The 18494-nt window shown below is 43.3% G+C and overlaps 1 protein-coding gene and 1 long non-coding RNA gene across 21 annotated transcripts in view; both read right to left on the bottom strand.

The window, feature by feature from the left end:
- madd (MAP kinase activating death domain) overlaps positions 1–18494 on the bottom strand; it is a 199306-nt gene that overhangs the window by 67443 nt on the left and 113369 nt on the right. For all 20 annotated transcript variants that reach the window (XM_033038463.1, XM_033038468.1, XM_033038455.1 and 17 more), the window contains one exon: positions 15964–16065. In XM_033038463.1, the coding sequence (XP_032894354.1) occupies positions 15964–16065 (102 nt within the window). The remainder of the gene's footprint in view (positions 1–15963; positions 16066–18494) is intronic.
- On the bottom strand, positions 2183–11212 carry LOC116984330. Its single transcript, XR_004414986.1, has 3 exons — positions 11201–11212; positions 9844–9846; positions 2183–2437 (listed from the first exon to the last, which is right to left on the bottom strand). It is a non-coding gene; the product is annotated as an uncharacterized LOC116984330 (long non-coding RNA).

Below are 18494 nucleotides of genomic sequence, written 5' to 3'. Positions count from 1 at the left end.
AGAAATAGTAAAACGTTAACGTCATTATTATATTGTTGTAAGAATAAAGTATAAGAATATTAATACTCTGTATGGAATAAGTGGTTGTGAATATAGTAGTAATAAATTGATTGAATTATGGCGAAATTGGCGTGAGGAGGAATTAGATATAAATTTAATGTTGAGGTATTGAGACGAGAGTGTGCACACAAAAGGAATAAACGACAGGAGAAAGAGAGGGAGAAGGAAAAAGGTTTAAAAAAAAAAAGGGGGGAACTGCGCAGTTTAAATGGTTGGCCTTCAATTAGCAGAGGGAGACGAAAGGGAGGCATGGGAAAATCAGAAAAGTCTGAGCCCCAGTCAGTGGCGACAGGAATTTAACCAAATTTACCTAGGACAGAATCAGAAATCGATAGTGCACCAAGCCCAGGCACCAAAAATGAAACCCCCAAAAAGAAAAGCCCTAGTTTAGACTCTGTAGCATGGCGTACGTGGTCACAGTCTAGAGACCAGGAGCAAGAAGGACGAGAGGAAAGGAGGTCACACAGTTGGGACTATAAAAGGGGGCACTTGGCTGAGAAAGCCACACCCCAGAAGCAACAAGGGAAGGTGCTGAAATAGATGGAATAAGAAAGCATCTTCCAGGCGCCAATATTCTGTCAGAACGGTCCCTAACCCCAGAGCCCAACCAACAAGATAATGGCGAAACAGGCATGAATAATGTATGGCTGCAGTGGAAGCCAAATGAGATGATGGCAATTTTGTTGGGAGTGCCTAAGAAACGGAATCCACAAACTTTCATTGAATTTTGAAGAACAACGATATCTGTTTATTACGCTGATTCCCGAGAATTATGGGTATTAGTTCAGCAAGTCTTAACAGCGATTGAGTATACCAGATTCTTGGTTCATTTAACCTATAACAACCATGCAGCCCTAGAGGCGGCACACCCAGGGGCAGGTAACAATGAGGATCGATTACAGCTTATGTTGGCAGCTGTGGGCCTCACTCTCCAGCAGCCAATCGATATATATCAAAGGTTTTGGATGCGCAGAGGAAGGAGAAGCTGCAGAAGATTTTCTGGAAAGGTTTAAAACCATCTACGGTAACCAATCGGGTGACACTCAGTATCAGCAAGGAAATGACTCGCCACAGTTTTGTGCTATGGTTGTGAACTGTTTGCCTTCCAGCATCGCAATGGCTATTAAAACCAATAATATGGATTGGTCAGTCTTCACCGGCCCGCATGTCAAGAGCTGTGAAAGCCTTTTGGAAAAACTGTCCTATTGGAGACAGAGAAGCCCAGGAAAAGGTTAGAAAAAAATGAATGTGAGCAAGCCGAACTATTTGCGCTGACTAGAGCCTGCACCCTGGCCAACGGACTTACTGCAAATATTTACACGGACTCCCAATATGCTGTTGGAGTGGTTCATGATATGGATAATTATGTTAGAAAGGGGGGTTCTAACCTCTTCAGGGACAGTGATATCTCACAAAAATTGATTTCTAATTTGCTACAGGCCATTCAGTTACCCAGTGAGCATGCTGTTGCTAAAGTTAGAGTCCATAGTATAGATTAAAGTCCCAGAGACATAGGAAATCGCCTTGCCGACGAGGCAGCTAAGAAAGCTTTTAGGAGTCACCAAATTGTTGGGCCCCACATGATGAGGCAGACTAAAAATAATACTAGGAATAAGTCTCCCTCGAAAAAAGGAATGCCAACCATCCAAGAAGTACTTCAAATAGAGGAGGACGCTCCTGCAAAGGTAAAACAGCTGTGGCAGGATCAGGGTTGTCTGTACGATCCTGTCACTAGCTTATGGGTTACGCCTGCCAGACAGACTTGCAGGTCTGACGAGCTTGCGTTGTGGGTTATTGAATTTGTACACTTTTGCAACTCATTGTGGGACCAATGCTGTAAGTGATATGCTTTTAGAGACCTGGTGGCATCTGAAACTTTTGACTTGTCCCAGCGTATCAGCCAGCGATGTCTGATTTGCTAGCAGCATAATCCAGGTAAAGGCTTGCCCAGTGAACCAGTTAAGACTCCTTTACCAGCAGGTCCCTTTGAGACCTTTCAAATGGACTACATTGAGTTGGAAAGATGTCAGTGTTATAAGTATGTTTTTGTAATTATTTATGTTTTTAGTAAATGAATAATTAGTGTAAATGTCTCTCATGTGGGTGGTAACATTATGTTTTTGAATGAATGCTGAAGTTAAGTCTTTTATTTGTTGTAAATCACATGTTATAAGTGTAGGTGTGCGTCCCTTTAAAAAAAAACTGTAAGCAGGGGGGTGAAGTTTTTTTACAGCTACCCTCAGCTGTGAGGTAAACATCTCAATTAAAAAGGGGAAATAAGTTAATTACTGAAACACGACCAGCTTTAATGGTTTGTTTAGATAACCATTCTGGTTGGAGAAGGGTAATAAATCAATGGAGCCAGGGAAGAAGAGAACTGACCGATAATGGGTTAGTCATGAGTTAAAGTGATATTTTGCTAAATCACTGGAATATAACATCTTTGATCACTCCTGTTTGACAGAAAATTTGAAATTGTGTTGGGTTTATTTTAATCCGTTGTATTTTACGTGTTTTTAAGATGCAAACAGTATTATGTGACAATCCAGCTGAGATTTCGAAGTGGATTGATTTGATTGTTTGCTGAAATTTTCAGAAACAGACAATGTATTGGATAGTATGGAGAACTATAGAAGATGGGCAGAATAAGAATACAGACCACTCCATCTGGTACAGCAAGAATAACGCCTGCGGAAATCCTATGTATTAACTTTAACCTGTGCTTTGCAAACTCATTTACAGGTCAGGGTTGCATATGGTGTGGCGCCAGCACTCAAAGTTCCATCTAATACTGAGCCAGGTTGCTATGTGCTGATCAGGAATTGGATGCGTAAGCACTTGGACCCACATTGGGATGGTCCCTTCTAGGTCATCCTCACCACTCCGACCGCTGCCAAGGTCGAGGGTTGTGCTGCATGGGTTCATCTGCACCACTGCAAATTGATTGGGGAGCCCAATCAAAAGGGGGGAGAAGAGTAATTTTATTTTCAACTCAAGAGTTTTTAGTTTTTACATTTCTGCTTTGCTTGGGAGTTGTATCTTAATAAGTTTAGTTTTGAATCTTAATAAGTTTATTTTTGAATCTTTATTTTGCTACATGGTTAAGAGTATGCGACTGATTACTGGACTGACTGACTGAAGGACGTTTAAATTGAGTGAATAGTTGTTTAAGCTAATTAAGTAAGAAATGAGCTTTTTGTGTGAGCCTTTGCTTATTCCAGATAGATTAAAATGAGGCGATTCATCCTGCTTTGCACCCTGATGCTACAACAGATGGAGGGAAACGAAGGAAATATTGGACGATGTGTCCTGGGACAATTAAGCAGAATCTTTCACCTCTGCAAAAGAGATGTGGTACAGTGCAATGGCCCGGATGCCTTTGGAATCTGGAATGTCACCAAGATTGACTATTGCAATGGGATACTGCGTCAGCCCGATCGGCAGGTAGACTTAGATAACCGACACCTGTGGGAATTACCCTGTTAGTTTCGAGGGTGCAAGTTTGACTTTTTCTGCAGATGGAATCCCTTGGAAGAAAACTCGGCAAAGGGACATTTGTAAAATGGATTATGCTATCGAGAAGCATTAGAGGTATACCTTTGGTTACAGAAGAAAGGACATGAGCAAAAGAGACAGTAAAAACGGGCATTGGAAGAAAGAGACTATCATGTTTGGACAAGCCCTTAATGAATTATTTGGTAAAGGACAAACTGTGTGTTACAGTCAATAGCCTATTTGCAGTGTCTCCAGAAGGGGGGAGGACTGAACGGTTAGTAATATGTCAACTGTTAGTAACTGTCACCATCCCTTATGATGAGACCTTAGCCCCACCGTCTAACTGTTTGCCACTACCTCGTGACAATGAGCATTCTTACCCGGGTTGTGAGGATACACAATGTACAATTTTGGTTGCCTAATTATAGGAAGGATGTCAACAAAATAGAGAGAGTACAGAGGCGATTTACTAGAATGTTGCCTGGGTTTCAGCAACTAAGTTACAGAGAAATGTTGAATAAGTTAGGTCTTTATTCTTTGGAGCACAGAAGGTTAAGGGGGGACTTGACAGAGGTCTTTAAAATGATGAGAGGGATAGACAGAGTTGACGTGGATAAGCTTTTCCCACTGAGAGTAGGGGAGAATAAGTGTTCGGCACGGACTAGAAGGGCTGATATGGTCTGTTTCAGTGCTGTAATTGTTGTATGGTTATATAATTGGATCATTAGTATGGCCATATGAGCAGCAATAGTGGTTTTGTGTTTGTTCGTGGGAATTGCTATTGTTAGATTATTAGTGCTAGACTAATGACAGCCTTGGGTAATGTGAAAACTGGTGAGAAGATATTATTGCAACATCTAGAAGAAGAAGAAATTCCAATATGAAGGATGAGGATGTTGTAAGGATGGTAAATGCGCAGGTTGAAAAAGAATTGTTAGAAGATAAATGTATAAGAATGAATAAATTGGAGATAGACTAGTGGTATGAAGCCTAGAATAGTTGAGCACCCCAAGGGCTAGGGTTTGAAACACAGCAGAGGAGTAGGGAACAGCATTGGTGTCAACAAGCCAACCTGCTGACCTACGTGGTCCGGGTTTTGGGGGCTATAAAGCATCTGAGGTTAGGAATAAACTTGGATGACTAATAAGCCAATGCTGATGAGTCTATGCTGTGTTATTATCCTATTAGTGGTCATAATATGACCAGAAGAGGGAATGAGGAAATATATAATAAAATTGCTCAAATGATAAGTTCTTAAGGAACTTGTGTTAAGTTGCAAGAGAAGGGTTTGGAGTTGGGACTTTCAGAAATACAGGCCTCCACAAAGAAATAAAGAACAAAGAACACACACAGGAGAACAGATGGCTTATCATAACATGGAAAGGTTGATCTGAATAGGCATATCTTTATTTATTGCTTTGAAGCAATAATCATGCTGTGATAAGTTGTAGTTGGTTTAGGTTGCTGTTTATAATGGAAGTTATAAATGGGATCTTTCTCCATGACATGGGCACCATCCTTCTTCCTTTGTGACACATCTCAGAGTTTGGCTGTGTCATTTAAGGCGATTTATGGTTGCCTATGGGATTGTAGGCACCAAGGGTAGATACTAGACTGTGAGATGGTTTGTGCTGTTTACATGTGTTTATGTTGGGATAAGAGATAAGGCATAGGTGATGGTTGTGTGACCTTTGCAAAAGGATTTCTTATGGTTACCAGAAACTGAGAAAGTAACTCTGTTTTGATACTCTTTCATTTGTTGTGAGGAATGCTTTTAGTGAAGAAGCGTTACATTCCTTTCCTCCAGAGATAGTAGGGGGAGGTTGTAATACAGAATGAAATTAGACCCGAGCTTGGGAAGAAGCAATCAAGTGTGACAATTAATGGCCTTTATGTGTCTGTAGTTGGGAATTGTGTGATTAGAACTTTGTCTTTATCACTTTGTAAGAATGAGGCAAAACTCATCTTTAATCTTTGTAATCCATAAGTAACTGTATTTTAACTATGTGGTTGTAAGGAAATTAATTGTGAAGTGTATTGTGTTTAATTATGATTGTAAGTATTAGACTTTGTTTAAATCGGAGTTTTAGAAATAACTTTCTCTTCCAAAAGTGAAAATATGTTTTGTATGTATGTGTTGTGTGATTGCTGTATTATGTATATATTCTGAGAATTAGTTGTATATCTGTGGTTTTGCTTTATTGAAATAAAATGATTTTGAGCAGAGGTTGAAGAAACCACAGAGGGGAAGAAGGTTGTAAAGGGGCTGGAAAAGGGAAAATCATGTGACTATACGTGTTGTCAATCAATGGAAAGGATTTAGTTGATTGGTTAATGCAAATAAGTTAAATGTATGGTAAACCATAATGATTGGTTAATAGTTTGCCACTCCTTTTGTACTATCCTTGTCTTTTACCTATATAATGTGTTACATTTATGCCAAAGTCAGTAATTCTTTCGACCTGCCCCAGAGTTTCTAACTCTGTGTTGGAAGGTTTAAAGAATTCTCCAGCGCTGACAGAATAAAGAACTGATTTTAGCAGCAATGGTTTGACTCAAGTTTTCTTGAATAGACTGGCAAAAAGAACTCATTTTAACACTTTTGTCTCGACCGACAAGCCTCTCTTCTTTAGACTTTTCTATTAGCAGCTTTTTACTCATTGTCACACATTTATTTAACCGTTCTTTCTATCGCTTAAGCCTTTTCTGTTGTTCATCTATTTGTCTTCTTAAGTCACCTTTCTGGTTCTTCATCAAGAAGTAGGATCTATATTGCCTTTGCAATACAACAGTGGCTTTGATTTGTGCTCTGTATAGTTTTCTTGCTTTATAAGCACGGTAGTGGGACTGCACTATAACTGCTGTATAATTCAGCTTGAGGAAGTCTTTCCAATATCGTTTAAGCCTTTTGTATCGTTTAAGCCTTTGCTGTTGTGCCTCTATTTGTCTTCTTAAGTCTTTCCTATACCAACTCATACGGAGTACTGACTGACTTTCTACAGTAGCTCTCTTTTGCTTAACCCACTGCCTAACCACCATACTCTTGTAAGCAGCCTGAATGGTAATAGTTGCATACCTCATTGACATGTATTGCACAAACTGGGAATGCCCTATTTTGCATGCTTTGGATCTCTGGATCGAAATGACTGCTTGTCGCATAGCTCTGTAGCGTGCCCTTGATCGGTAACCACGGTATGCAGCTTGCAGAGTGACTACAGCCGCCACTTGCATCAAGAAATGTTTTCTTGTAATGCACATCATTATGAATGACTTAGTATGACGTGCTGCCTTGATTTTCTCAACCAATTCTCTGGCTTTAATCCCGCGGTAGAAGGCCTGAATACAAACCACTGCTTTTCTCAAACTATTATAATGTCTCACGTGGACATCTCTTATCTGGCAAGCTCTGTATCGTTGCTGTACTGCAATGGAAGACCAGCGTAGTTTCTTGAGATACTGACGCTGTTTATGCATCTGATAATAAGTCTGTATGACCTTGGCAGATTTGTGTATGCACCGTAATTGCTTTCGAACAACCATTTCTCGGTAGGCAGCCTGAAGCAGTACAACGCTTCTGCGTACCTTCATGTAAGTCTTGCGATCACTTTCCATTTGAAGGTGTGCCCTATAATGGGTTTGTACTATTATAGCTGCCAATCTCATTGCCCTGTATGGACGGTATACTCTATGCATTCTAAATACTGCTTGTATTACCGTTGCTGCCTTCTGTTTGTTCCGGATCTCTCTCCGTACCTTCATACCCTTGAATGCAGCTTGAATAGTTAGGGTTGCCCTCTGGATGGCAATGTACCTTTGCATTTGACTTGTGTCCCTTTGCCTTCAACCTTTTGCACTTGACTTTTGTCACTTTGCCCTTGACTTTTGTCCTTTGAGGGACTCCCTGCCCTCTTTAGTTCAGGCTCCTTGCCTCTGGATGCACTTGGAGGTTTTGGCGAGAAATTAGCCATTAATGCCTCCTTACACTCCTCATACTTTTTATCCGTGGGCTTTGTTGGCCGCAGTAATGTACGCAAGGTGTGATAACCCTCTCTTCCTAAGCCTAATATGAACCATGCTCTCTTCTTCTCCTCTGCAGTGATATAATTGGAAATGAACGTAGCCTCCAAGACTTCAGTCCATTTCTCAAAATTACACCAAGAATCTAACTGGGGCAACTTTCCTACCATTTGAATAGCCATGCTACCTGTTGCTATTCAGGTGCACAATATTCTGTTCTCTCACTGTGTTTTCTGCCCTGGACTTAATGCTTTTACATTCTAAGAGATTATCCAGCCCACTGACTATCACTTTATCTTATAATAATAGATTTATATTAATAACCAACATTTCAGGTTAATAGCCAACTAGAACATTTTAAACCATATTCCTGCTATGCACACATATTTACTATTAATAACAGTGACCAATGCATGACATCCAAACTGTCCTGCTTTTACTGTGAAGGACTAGTGAACAATGCATTACATTCAAACAGTGCTTTTATTGTGAAGGATTTCACCGGTCCAGCTTGTCGGCCTATGGACTCCGGTGCATCCTCGACCTCTCAGATTCTCCAGAGATTCTCCCAAGTATACTGTTGCTGCTGGCTATTCCGGATCTCCGCTACTACAGCTGGCTCATCATCCGTTGCTGTTTCCTCCGCTGTCTCAATGACTTGCTTGCCAAGTCGACTCCCGCTGCTCCGCTGACTTGCCTGCTGTTTCCCGTGGACGCCCTGCGGAAGGTAAGTCTCTGGCTCCCCGCTGCTCCGTCCGTCGAGGCTCCACAGTGCGGTCTCACTCAGCTGGGCCCTGCTGCTCGGCTCGTCGCTGGCTCCACGGCCTGCCTGGCTGCTGCTAGACCCGCTGCTCGGCTCGTCGCTGGCTCTCCGGCCTGCCTGGCTGCTGCTAGACCTGCTTCTCTCGTGTCGGGACTGTGCCCCGCCATCGGGGCTGGCTAAGCGCTGTGTCCCGCTTTTCTTGTGAGGACACACTCTTCGCTCGGGGCCGGACTTCCTCTCACGTCTGGGCTTTTCCCGCTCTCGGCCGTCTCTTGCGACCGGGGTTTCTCACCTCTCGGCTTTTGTCCGCTTCTCTCACTCGGCCGGTTCCGCTTCTCTCGCGGTCGGCTTTCCCATTCGGCCGTTCCGCTTCATTTGCACGGCCGGACCCTCTTTTCTGCTAACAGTCGGGCTGACTCTGCACCCGACCGGGCTTTCTCTGCTTTCTCCCCCCACCGGGCTGACTGCTCCCGGCCGGGCTGAAGACTCAGCTTTCGTCGGTGGCTTCTCCGGATCTGTCCGTGGCCTACACGGTACGAGGCCCTCACCCAACGTCTGTGGCTGCTGCTTGGGCCTGGCTGTGGGTAGCACAGCCCTGGAAAACATTCCATATAAGTTGACACCGTCGCTCCTAGCTTCCAGCTGCGCTCGGTGACCCTTACTGTCCCGCTTGTCTTCCTTGCGCTCTTGCTTCCCGTTCCGACCTTTATTTTCTTTGGCACCAACTCAAAACCATTTGCCGCCAAATCTTTTTGCTTGGTGCTGTTCCACTTTGTTTCCAAATACAACCGCTATTTTAACTTGTTTTTGTTTTTCTTGGCTGTCTTTGTTTTTTTCTTATCTGTTCTTTTATCCTCGTCGCCAATTGTTGTATATTTGGGTGCTTGGAAATGACTTAAAATAACACTCGGACACTGGAGTAAACTAACAAGCTTCTTTATTCCAGGACGCCACCTTGAGTCTCCCCTGCGCATGTGTCGTTGCACAAGACATCACATATGCTAATTATATCACATACCTAACACTCCCCCTTTAACTTGGAAGCAGTTAAAACCATTTCTATTACGTACCAAACAAGACGCAACATGACTTCCAAATTTTCATATTGATTGGCCCAGCTGGTAAAAAATAAGTATGCTGTATGCCTTCCCCACCACCCTATCTACTTGTGTTGCCACTTTCAAGGGGCTAAGGACTTGCACCCCAAGATCACTCACTACATCAACACTCCAAATGGTCCTAAAATTAACTATAGACTTTATTCTTGCATTTGAACTCCAAAAACACACCTCACTTTGTCTGGATTAAACTCTATCTGCCATTCTCTCCCCAAATTTTGAAATGATCTATATCCTGCTGTATCCTTTGACAACCTTTCACACTATCCACAACCTCACCAATTTCATGTTGTTTGCAAATTTCCTAATCAGACCACTAATTTATATTGTTTAAATAATTTACATATGTATTATAAACAATGAAGGCCCCAGCAATGATCTTTGTGGAACAAACTGGTCAGACATTCAGTCAGAGAAACACCCCTCCACCACTACTCTGACTTCTTTTGACAGTATCCAACTTACCAACTCCAAATTCCATGTGACAAAACCATCTGGACCAGCCAACTATGAGTAAGTGTCAAATGCCTTAGTAAATCTAAAGTAGACAACGTCCACCGCACTATTTTCATCAATCATTTTCCTCACTTTTTCAGAAAACTCAATCAAATTTGTGAGACAGGATTTCCCCGCACACAAAGCTATGGTAACGATCCCTACTAAACTCATGCTTTTCCAAATTTGAGTAAATCCTGTCCCCAAGAATCTTCTCAATCATTTCTCTAGCACTGATGGAAGGCTCACTGGTTTATAATTTCTGAAATTATAATAATAATAATAATAATAATACATTTTATTTATGGGCACCTTTCAAGAGTCTCAAGGACACCTTACAAAAATTGAGCATGTAGAGGAAAAACATGTAAGGGGAATGAAATAAATAGTAGAGACATGACTAGTACACAAAGTAAAGACAGAATTCAATACAAAACACAGTATGAGGCAATTAATGCACAGATGAAAAGGGACGGGGACGTGGGGCTAAGGATAGGCAGAGGTGAAGAGATGGGTCTTGAGGCGGGACTGGAAGATGGTGAGGGGCACGGAATTGCGGATCAGTTGGGGGAGGGGGTTCCAGAGCCTGGGAGCTGCCCTGGAGAAGGCTCTGTCCCCAAAACTGCGGAGGTTGGACTTGTGGATAGAGAGGAGACCGGCTGATGTGGATCTGAGGGACCGTGAGGGTTGGTAGGGGGAGAGGAGGTCAGTGAGATATGGGGGGGCCAGATGGTGGAGGGCTTTGTAGGTGAGGACCAGGATTTTGTAGGTGATCCGGTGGGAGATGGGAAGCCAGTGAAGTTGTTTGAGGACTGGAGTGATGTGATGCCAGGATTTGGTGTGGGTGATGAGTCTGGCGGCTGCGTTCTGGACCAGTTGGAGTCGGTTGATGTAGGTGGAGCTGATGCCAAGGAGAAGTGAGTTGCAATAGTCCAGTCGGGAGGAGATGAAGGCATGGATGAGTCTTTCAGCAGCGGGCGGTGTGAGAGAGGGTCTGAGTTTGGCGATGTTGCGGAGATGAAAGAAGGAGGTTTTAATGACATGGCGGATGTGAGGCTCAAGGGAGAGGGTGGAATCAAAGATCACGCCAAGGTTGCGGGCCTGGGGAGATGGGGAGACAGTGGTGCCGTCGATGGTGAGAGTGGGGTTATTGATTTTGCTGAGTGCGGCTTTGGAGCCTATGAGGAGGAATTCTGTCTTATCGCTGTTGAGTTTGAGGAAATTATGTTGCATCCAGGTTTTTATAGCTGACAAACAGGAGTTGATATGGGAAAGGGAGGGGTTGTGGGGGGATTTGGTGCCAAGGTAAATCTGGGTGTCATCAGCGTAATTATCCCTGTTACCCTACTTGAACAAAGAACCCCCAACACTGACCATTCTCCAGTTTTCTGGAACCTCGTCTACGGCTAAAGAGGATATAATGGGAGTTATCCACCATAATGCTCTCATGCAGAACGCAGTGGAGGCCAATTCACTGGATGTTTTCAGGAGAGATATAGCTCTTAGGGCTAACAAATCAAGGGATATGGGGAGAAAGCAGGAACGGAGTACTGATTTTGGATGATCAGCCATGATCATATTGAATGGCGGTGCTGGCTCGAAGGGCCGAATGGCCTACTCTTGCACCTATTTTCTATGTTTATACAGACATCCAATACCACTACCAATAATATCAAGAAACCCTTCTCTGATCTTACCATCATCCTCGTCCTTGGAGAATTCCGATGCAAAGCTGTGATTTTTTACCTCAGCCAAATCCTAGCTCTTAGCAGGCCACTTTTGTCCATGTGTGGACCTCTCCGTTCCCTAGCTATCTTCTTGCTTTTAATATACGTGTAAAATGCCTTGAGATTCTCCATAATCCTACACACTTGGGACAATTTACAGAAGTCAATTAACCTACAAGGATGTACATCTTTGAAGCATGGGAGGAAACCCAGGGAAAACCCATGCAGTCACAGGGAGAACGTACTAACTCAGTACAAACAGAACCCGTAGCCGGGATCGAACCCGGGTGTCTGGCACTATACTGGAGCAACTCTACTGCAACGCCACTGTGCCGTCCCTTACATGTGCTTCCTTTTTCTCTTTAACTAAACTTACAATATCTCTCTTGAACCTTGCCATCCTTATCTTAATTTCTCACAGGAACATTCTGCTCCTGAACTCTAATCAGCAGACCTTAAAAGGACGCCTACTTCAGATGTAAACTTACTTTCATACAGCTACTCCCAATCTACTCTCCCACGTTCTTGCCTTAGTTTTATCGATAACTACTTGAAACGTACAGAATTATGATCACTATTCACCAATGTTCTCCACTGAAATTTAATCACATGGTCAGCCTCATTTCCCAATGCACGGCCTAGATTCACAAGTTGAACTATCACAATGTTTTCTGAAACATTACATTTTAAACCAACCTAAATAATTCTGCCCCATTTAAGCCATCCTTCATTCAGTGTGGTGACCTGGACCGCACATAATACTTCAGCTGTGGCATAATCAATATTTTATGAAGTTGCACCATACCTTCCCTGCTCTTACATTCCATTCCCTGACTATTGTAGGCTGGTGTCCTGTACGAATAAAACTGATATTGATTGATATTGATATTGTATGTCTGCATTACCATCCTATCTACCTATGTGGTTTTCACCCTCTCCGTCACCAGCCAGAACAAGGTTAGGGTTCCACTTGTCCTCATCTTCCACCCAACCACCATCAGCATCAAACGAATCCTTCATAATTTCTGCCATTGTCAGCACTCCAAACCTTCCATTTAACCCTTCCCATCATTACTGGACCCAAACAGTGCCTCCATGTGAGCCAAAGATTCACTTGCACACCTTCCAATTTAGAATAATGGATTCAGAACTGCAATGCAGACTGACCTCGTCTGTTTCAGCTCCTAACCTGTTCCCACAAAGTGTCTTCTAACTGGGCACATCACAACCCTCACTGAACACAGAGCACCAAGCTCACTGAACACAGAAAACTGTGGGATTGTGGGAAGTGATGGGGATGTAGAGAGGGTTCAAGGGCATATAAAATGAGAGAATGGTCACCAATCTTAGAGGCACACATCCATTCTCTGATGAGCTTTCCCTTCTCACCTTAAATCTATGCCCTCTGGTTCTCGATTCTCCTACTCTGGGTAAAAGGTTCTGTACATTTACCCTATCTATTCCCCTCATGATCGTATACACCTTTATAAGATCACCCCTCATCCTCCTGCGCTCCATTGAATAAAGTTCTAGCTATAAATCTTCTCTGCACCCATATAACCATACATACTTTCCAACATATTTCCTTTTACAGGGTGACCAAAACTGAACACAATACTCCAAATGTGGTTGAACAGTCTTGTACAACTGTAACATAACATCCCAACTTCTATACTCAATACCCTGACTGATGAAGGATAATGTGCCAAAATCCTTCTAAACAACCCAGTGATGCCACTTTCAAGGAACTGTGTACCTGCACTCCTAGATCCCTCTGCTCCACAACACTCCACAAAGCCCGGCCATTCACTGTGAAGATTCTGCCCTGGTTTGACTTGCCAAAAAGCAACACATCGCACTAATCTCTATTAAACTACATTACACATTCCTCAGCCCATCTGTCCAACTGATCAAGTTCGCTATCTACGATGCCACCCACTTGTGTCACCTGAAAACTTTCTAATGATATCGTGTACATTTTCATCCAAATCACTGATATTAACCAAACAGCAAAAGGCTCAGCACCGATCCCTGAGACACACCAAAAGTCGCAGGCCTCCAGTCCGAAAAACAACCTTCCACCATCACCCTCTCCTCCATTCCATGAAGCCAATTCTCTATTCAGTTGGCTAGCTCTCCCTGGATCTCATGCAATCTAACCTTCAAGAGCAGCCTACCATGCAAAACCTTATCTAATGCTCTGCTGAAGTTCATAAAGGCAATGCCTGCGGCTGTGCCCTCAGCAACCTGTTTCGTTACTTCTTCAAAAAATTCAATCAGATTCATGAGAGGGGTGGTAAGAGGTAACAGGTAAGAGGGGGTGGCCTGGACAAGGGTATCAGGGAAGGGCATAATGGAGGAAATGGAAAAGGCAGCTCAGGGCGCACTGCATCCTACTGGAGAGCGTGGATGCTGCAGACCATGCATGCAATAGGTTACATTCATACAGTAACCCCACTCCCATCCCCACAAACCAGATCTAGGGACGGAGTCACTTATTAACACCAAGAACTCAGCCAGTTTCCATTTTTTTTGTCTCTCTGTTCAAATGTCAGAACAAATATAATCCTGTCTTGTCATCCGGAGAAATGGCCGAGCAGAATTGACCTTCATTCTGTAGAATTGAGGAAATATCCTCACTATTCTTCAAGGGCTTTGCAGGTTAGGTGCTTAGAAGCAATTTTGGCTTTGATAATCTTGAACAAGGATTAGCTATTTAAGATGAAAATGAAAAGATGATCAGCTATTTAAGATGACGAGGTGGAAATCTATTGAATTCTCTAGATCAGAGAGCTGTTAGGGATTAGTCAATGGTTATGTTCAAGGCTGACTAATGAATTTTTGGGCATTTTAAAAAGTCAAACAATAGAAAGTTCGAGTTGGTTTAAATCAAGTCTCGCATTATTTTATCGAGTGATGGTGCAAGCATAAAGCGCTGGATAGCCCAAATCAGTTATTATTTAGCCAAAGTACCACCCGCCATCGTAATGTGGATAGAAATCTGTTAAAATTAGAACCTCAATCATCCTTGGCTAAGAGTGCCGATTATCACGTCATGTCCAGTGCCTCAGCCAGCAGAGCTGGTTATTTAATTTGGTGACTCCTCCTCTACTACAGAGTTTATACATAAAATGAGTGAGCCCAGCAAGCAGCAAAGCAACAAGCCACGAGGTCAGCTGCGCTGTGACATGCTTACTGGAGAAGGCAGGCAAGAACACAGTCACGGGCAAAAGGACATGCAGGAGGAAGATGTAAAGGCAGGGGACACTCAAGTTCAAACAACCTGTCAAAGGAAGAAGTGGTTTCAAATTCTTTGTGCTGCTTTGGTTTGTGATGCACAGTTGATCCTCTAAACCTCATAGAGGCCTCTGAACAAATTAGCATTGACCTAGTCCCTTGAGGGAGGACAGTGTTCCATAATGTGTGCTTCTCGGGCACACTACCAAAGATTTAACACCAGGGCCGATGATCATAGAATCATAGAATCATAGAAAGTAGGTGCGAGAGTAGACCATCAGGTCCGTCGAGCCCGCACCGCCATTCACTCATGGCTGAACACTAAACAGACACACTTACCCACAAACAGTAGACACAAGACACAGAACACAAGACACTACCCTCCCCTCTATACCGCTATCACCCCTCTCCACCCCAAGAACCGCGTGATCTCCTGGGGGAGGCAAAAAACCGGATAAAAACCCAGGTCCAATTCGGGAAAAAAATCCGGGAAATTCCTCTCCGACCCCAATCCAGGCGATCGACACTTGTCCAGGAGATCACTCAGGTCTACTATACTAACCATACCTAGGTCCATATCCCTGCCCTCTCCCCGTAGCCCCTTATCCCCTTGGCAGCTAAAAAACCATCTATTTTTGACTTAAATAAATTTAACGTTTCTGCTTCCACTGCTCCCTGGGGCAGTGAATTCCACAAACTAACCACCCTCTGGGTGAATGATGGAAGGTTTGGTTAAGTGGCTGGCCTTAAAAAGCATATTTGAGTAGAGAGACAGAAGGGGGGGGAGGGAGTTAGAGGTTTAGGGAGGGAATTTGAGCTGAAAGCATAAAGTGAGGGAGGACAGTGATGTGCAAAGACCAGATTTGGAAAAGTACTGATATCTTGGAGGTATATTAGCCCAAGAGAGACTAGCTCACTGATGAATTTTTTTTTAAAAATGACAGAATGTAAAACCTGGACATTTTGAACCTAAGATAACAGCAGCCTGCACTCGAAAGTGCTTCAAAACTCCATTCACACCACAAGTCCGATAGGATGGAGAGATCTCTACCTTTGAGGCTGGGGAACGGTGTGCTCTTGTCTCGCCCTGCTTTGGTTGGTAATGCCAGGTTAGAGAGGCTGAAGCTGCTGCCACGGTTCTTGTAGATGTTACCTATACATCAAGGACATAAAATGAATAAACATATCCCATGCCACCAGCTCAGCTCTGCAATACATAAACAATCCATCTGCTTTCATTATGCACACACACCATTAAATACATCAGCAAACTAAATTCAAACAGACTAAATAAACCATGGCCTGAGCAAGAAACATGTGGCCATTCAATTACCTCAAGCACTGGGAATATGGTACCAGCACAAAACTTGCAATCATCCTTTGGTTCAGGTCCTTGTGCAACACTACCAATAAGGTTTCTCGTCCAAGAGAAGTACTTGTCGTACTGCCACGGGTCCGATGTAGCACTCATGACAGAGCCCTCCCACAGCACTTGCGATTCTAGGTCAGAGTTTACCGCTCAAGATACTGTCAAGTTTCCTCATCCCAGTGCTGCACTCACGAAACTGACTGCACTTGCGATAATATCCATTCCCAGTTCCTTGCCAGGTTCTGACTGTCAATGCATCCAAGAAAAACAATCAAGGTCTACCCAACCTCTCCCTGTAACCAAAACCCTCTATTTCAGTCAACATTCTGGTAAACCTCCTCTGCACCCTCTCCAAAACCTCCACATCTTTACTGTAAAGGGGAAACCACAATTGCATGCAATACTCTAAATGCGACCTAACCAAAGTCCTACAGAGCTGTATCATGACTTCCTGGCCCTTGTATTCAATGCCCCCAGCAATGAACACAAACATATCATACTTCTTCTTTACCACCTTATCTACTTGTGTTGCCACCTTTAGTGGGCTGTAAACTTGAATCTAAGATGCCTCTGCACATCAATGCTATTAAGGGTCTTGCCATTAACTCGATACTCTCTCCTTACATTTAACCTTCCAAAGTGCAACAACTCACACTTGCTCAGATCAAATTCCATCTGCCATTTCCCCACCCATTTCTGCAGCTGATCTTTATCCCGCTGTATCTTCTGAGAGCATTCCTCTATCTGCAACTCCTCCAATTTTGGTGTTATCAGCAAACTTACTCACCAACCCATCTACATTTACGTCAAGGTCATTTATGTATATCGCACAGAGATTCCTAGCACAGATCCCTGCGGAATTCCACTGGCCACAGACCTCCAGCCAGAATATCTACCTTCCACCAAAGACCTCTGTCTTCTATGAATAAGCCAGCTCTAAATCCATAAGACTGTGTCATTGTCAATCCCATACATTGTAATCAGTTTACCGTAAGGCACCTAATCAAAAACCTTACTAAAATCCATGCATACAACATCCACTACTCTACCTTCATCAATCTCACTTGTCACCTCAAAAACCCTAACCAAGTTAGTAAGATATGACCTGCCGTGTACAAAGCCATGCTGGCTATTTCTGATTCACCCCTTCTCTTCCAAATGGAAGTAAATCCTATCTTGAAGAATTCTCTCAATTTTCTCCTCCACTGATGTGAGGCTCACCAGCCTATAGTTCCCTGGATTCTCTCTACTTAGACAATAGACAAACGGTGCAGGAGTAGGCCATTCGGCCCTTCGAACCAGCAATGATCACATTCAATGTGATCATGGGTGATCATTCCCAATCAGTACCCCGTTCCTGCCTTCTCCCCATATCCCCTGACGTGGACTCCCCCAACATCGGGAACATGTTTCCTGCCTCTAGCGTGTCCAAACCTTTAATAATCTTATATGTTTCAATAAGATCTCCTCTCATCCTAAATTCCAGAGTATAAAAGCTGATTCTTCCTTTATTCAACAATGGACATTCTCCAGTCCTCCGAGACCTCGCCCGTGGATAGAGAAGAATCAAAGATCCCCGTTGCAGCGGCCTTCTCCAAGAAGGATGCTGCAATCTCCTCTCTTGCCTCCTTCAATAACCTGGGATAGATCCCATCAAGTCCTGGGGACTTATCCACCCTAATGTTCTTCAAGAGCCTCAGCACTATCTCCTTCGATCTCAAACTGCCCGAGCATGTTTGTATTCACTGCACTGATCTTGCTGTTCTCCAAGTCTTTCTCCTCAGTGAATAAAGATGCAATGTACTCGTTTAGTACCTCACCTATATCTGCCGACTCCTACCTTTAGCTTTGAGCAGACTTTCCTTTTCCTGGTCACCCTCTTATATTTAACGTACATATAAGAAGCCTAGTGATTTTCCTTAATCCGACTCGCCAATGACATTTCACTACCCCTTTTGGCCTTTTTAATTGCCTGCTTGGTTCATTCCTATTCACTTGCCAAAAAGGTCTGATGCCACCTTTTTACACAGGGAATATGTTTCCTTTTCCATCCTGACCAACTTTACAACCTTTTAGTCTTCCACAGTTCCCTTACTTTGCCAGCCTTATCTCACCTCTTTACTGGAACACGCTGATCCTGCACTTCAATCAGCTGGCCAATGACTCCCACGTCTTCTGAGGATGTACCCAGTATCAACTGTTCCCAATCTACC

This window comes from Amblyraja radiata, chromosome 20 (assembly GCF_010909765.2).
Source record: "Amblyraja radiata isolate CabotCenter1 chromosome 20, sAmbRad1.1.pri, whole genome shotgun sequence".
Lineage (NCBI taxonomy): Eukaryota > Metazoa > Chordata > Chondrichthyes > Rajiformes > Rajidae > Amblyraja > Amblyraja radiata.
Note: the sequence above shows the minus strand (reverse complement) of the source record. Positions and strands in the feature narration are given on the sequence as shown.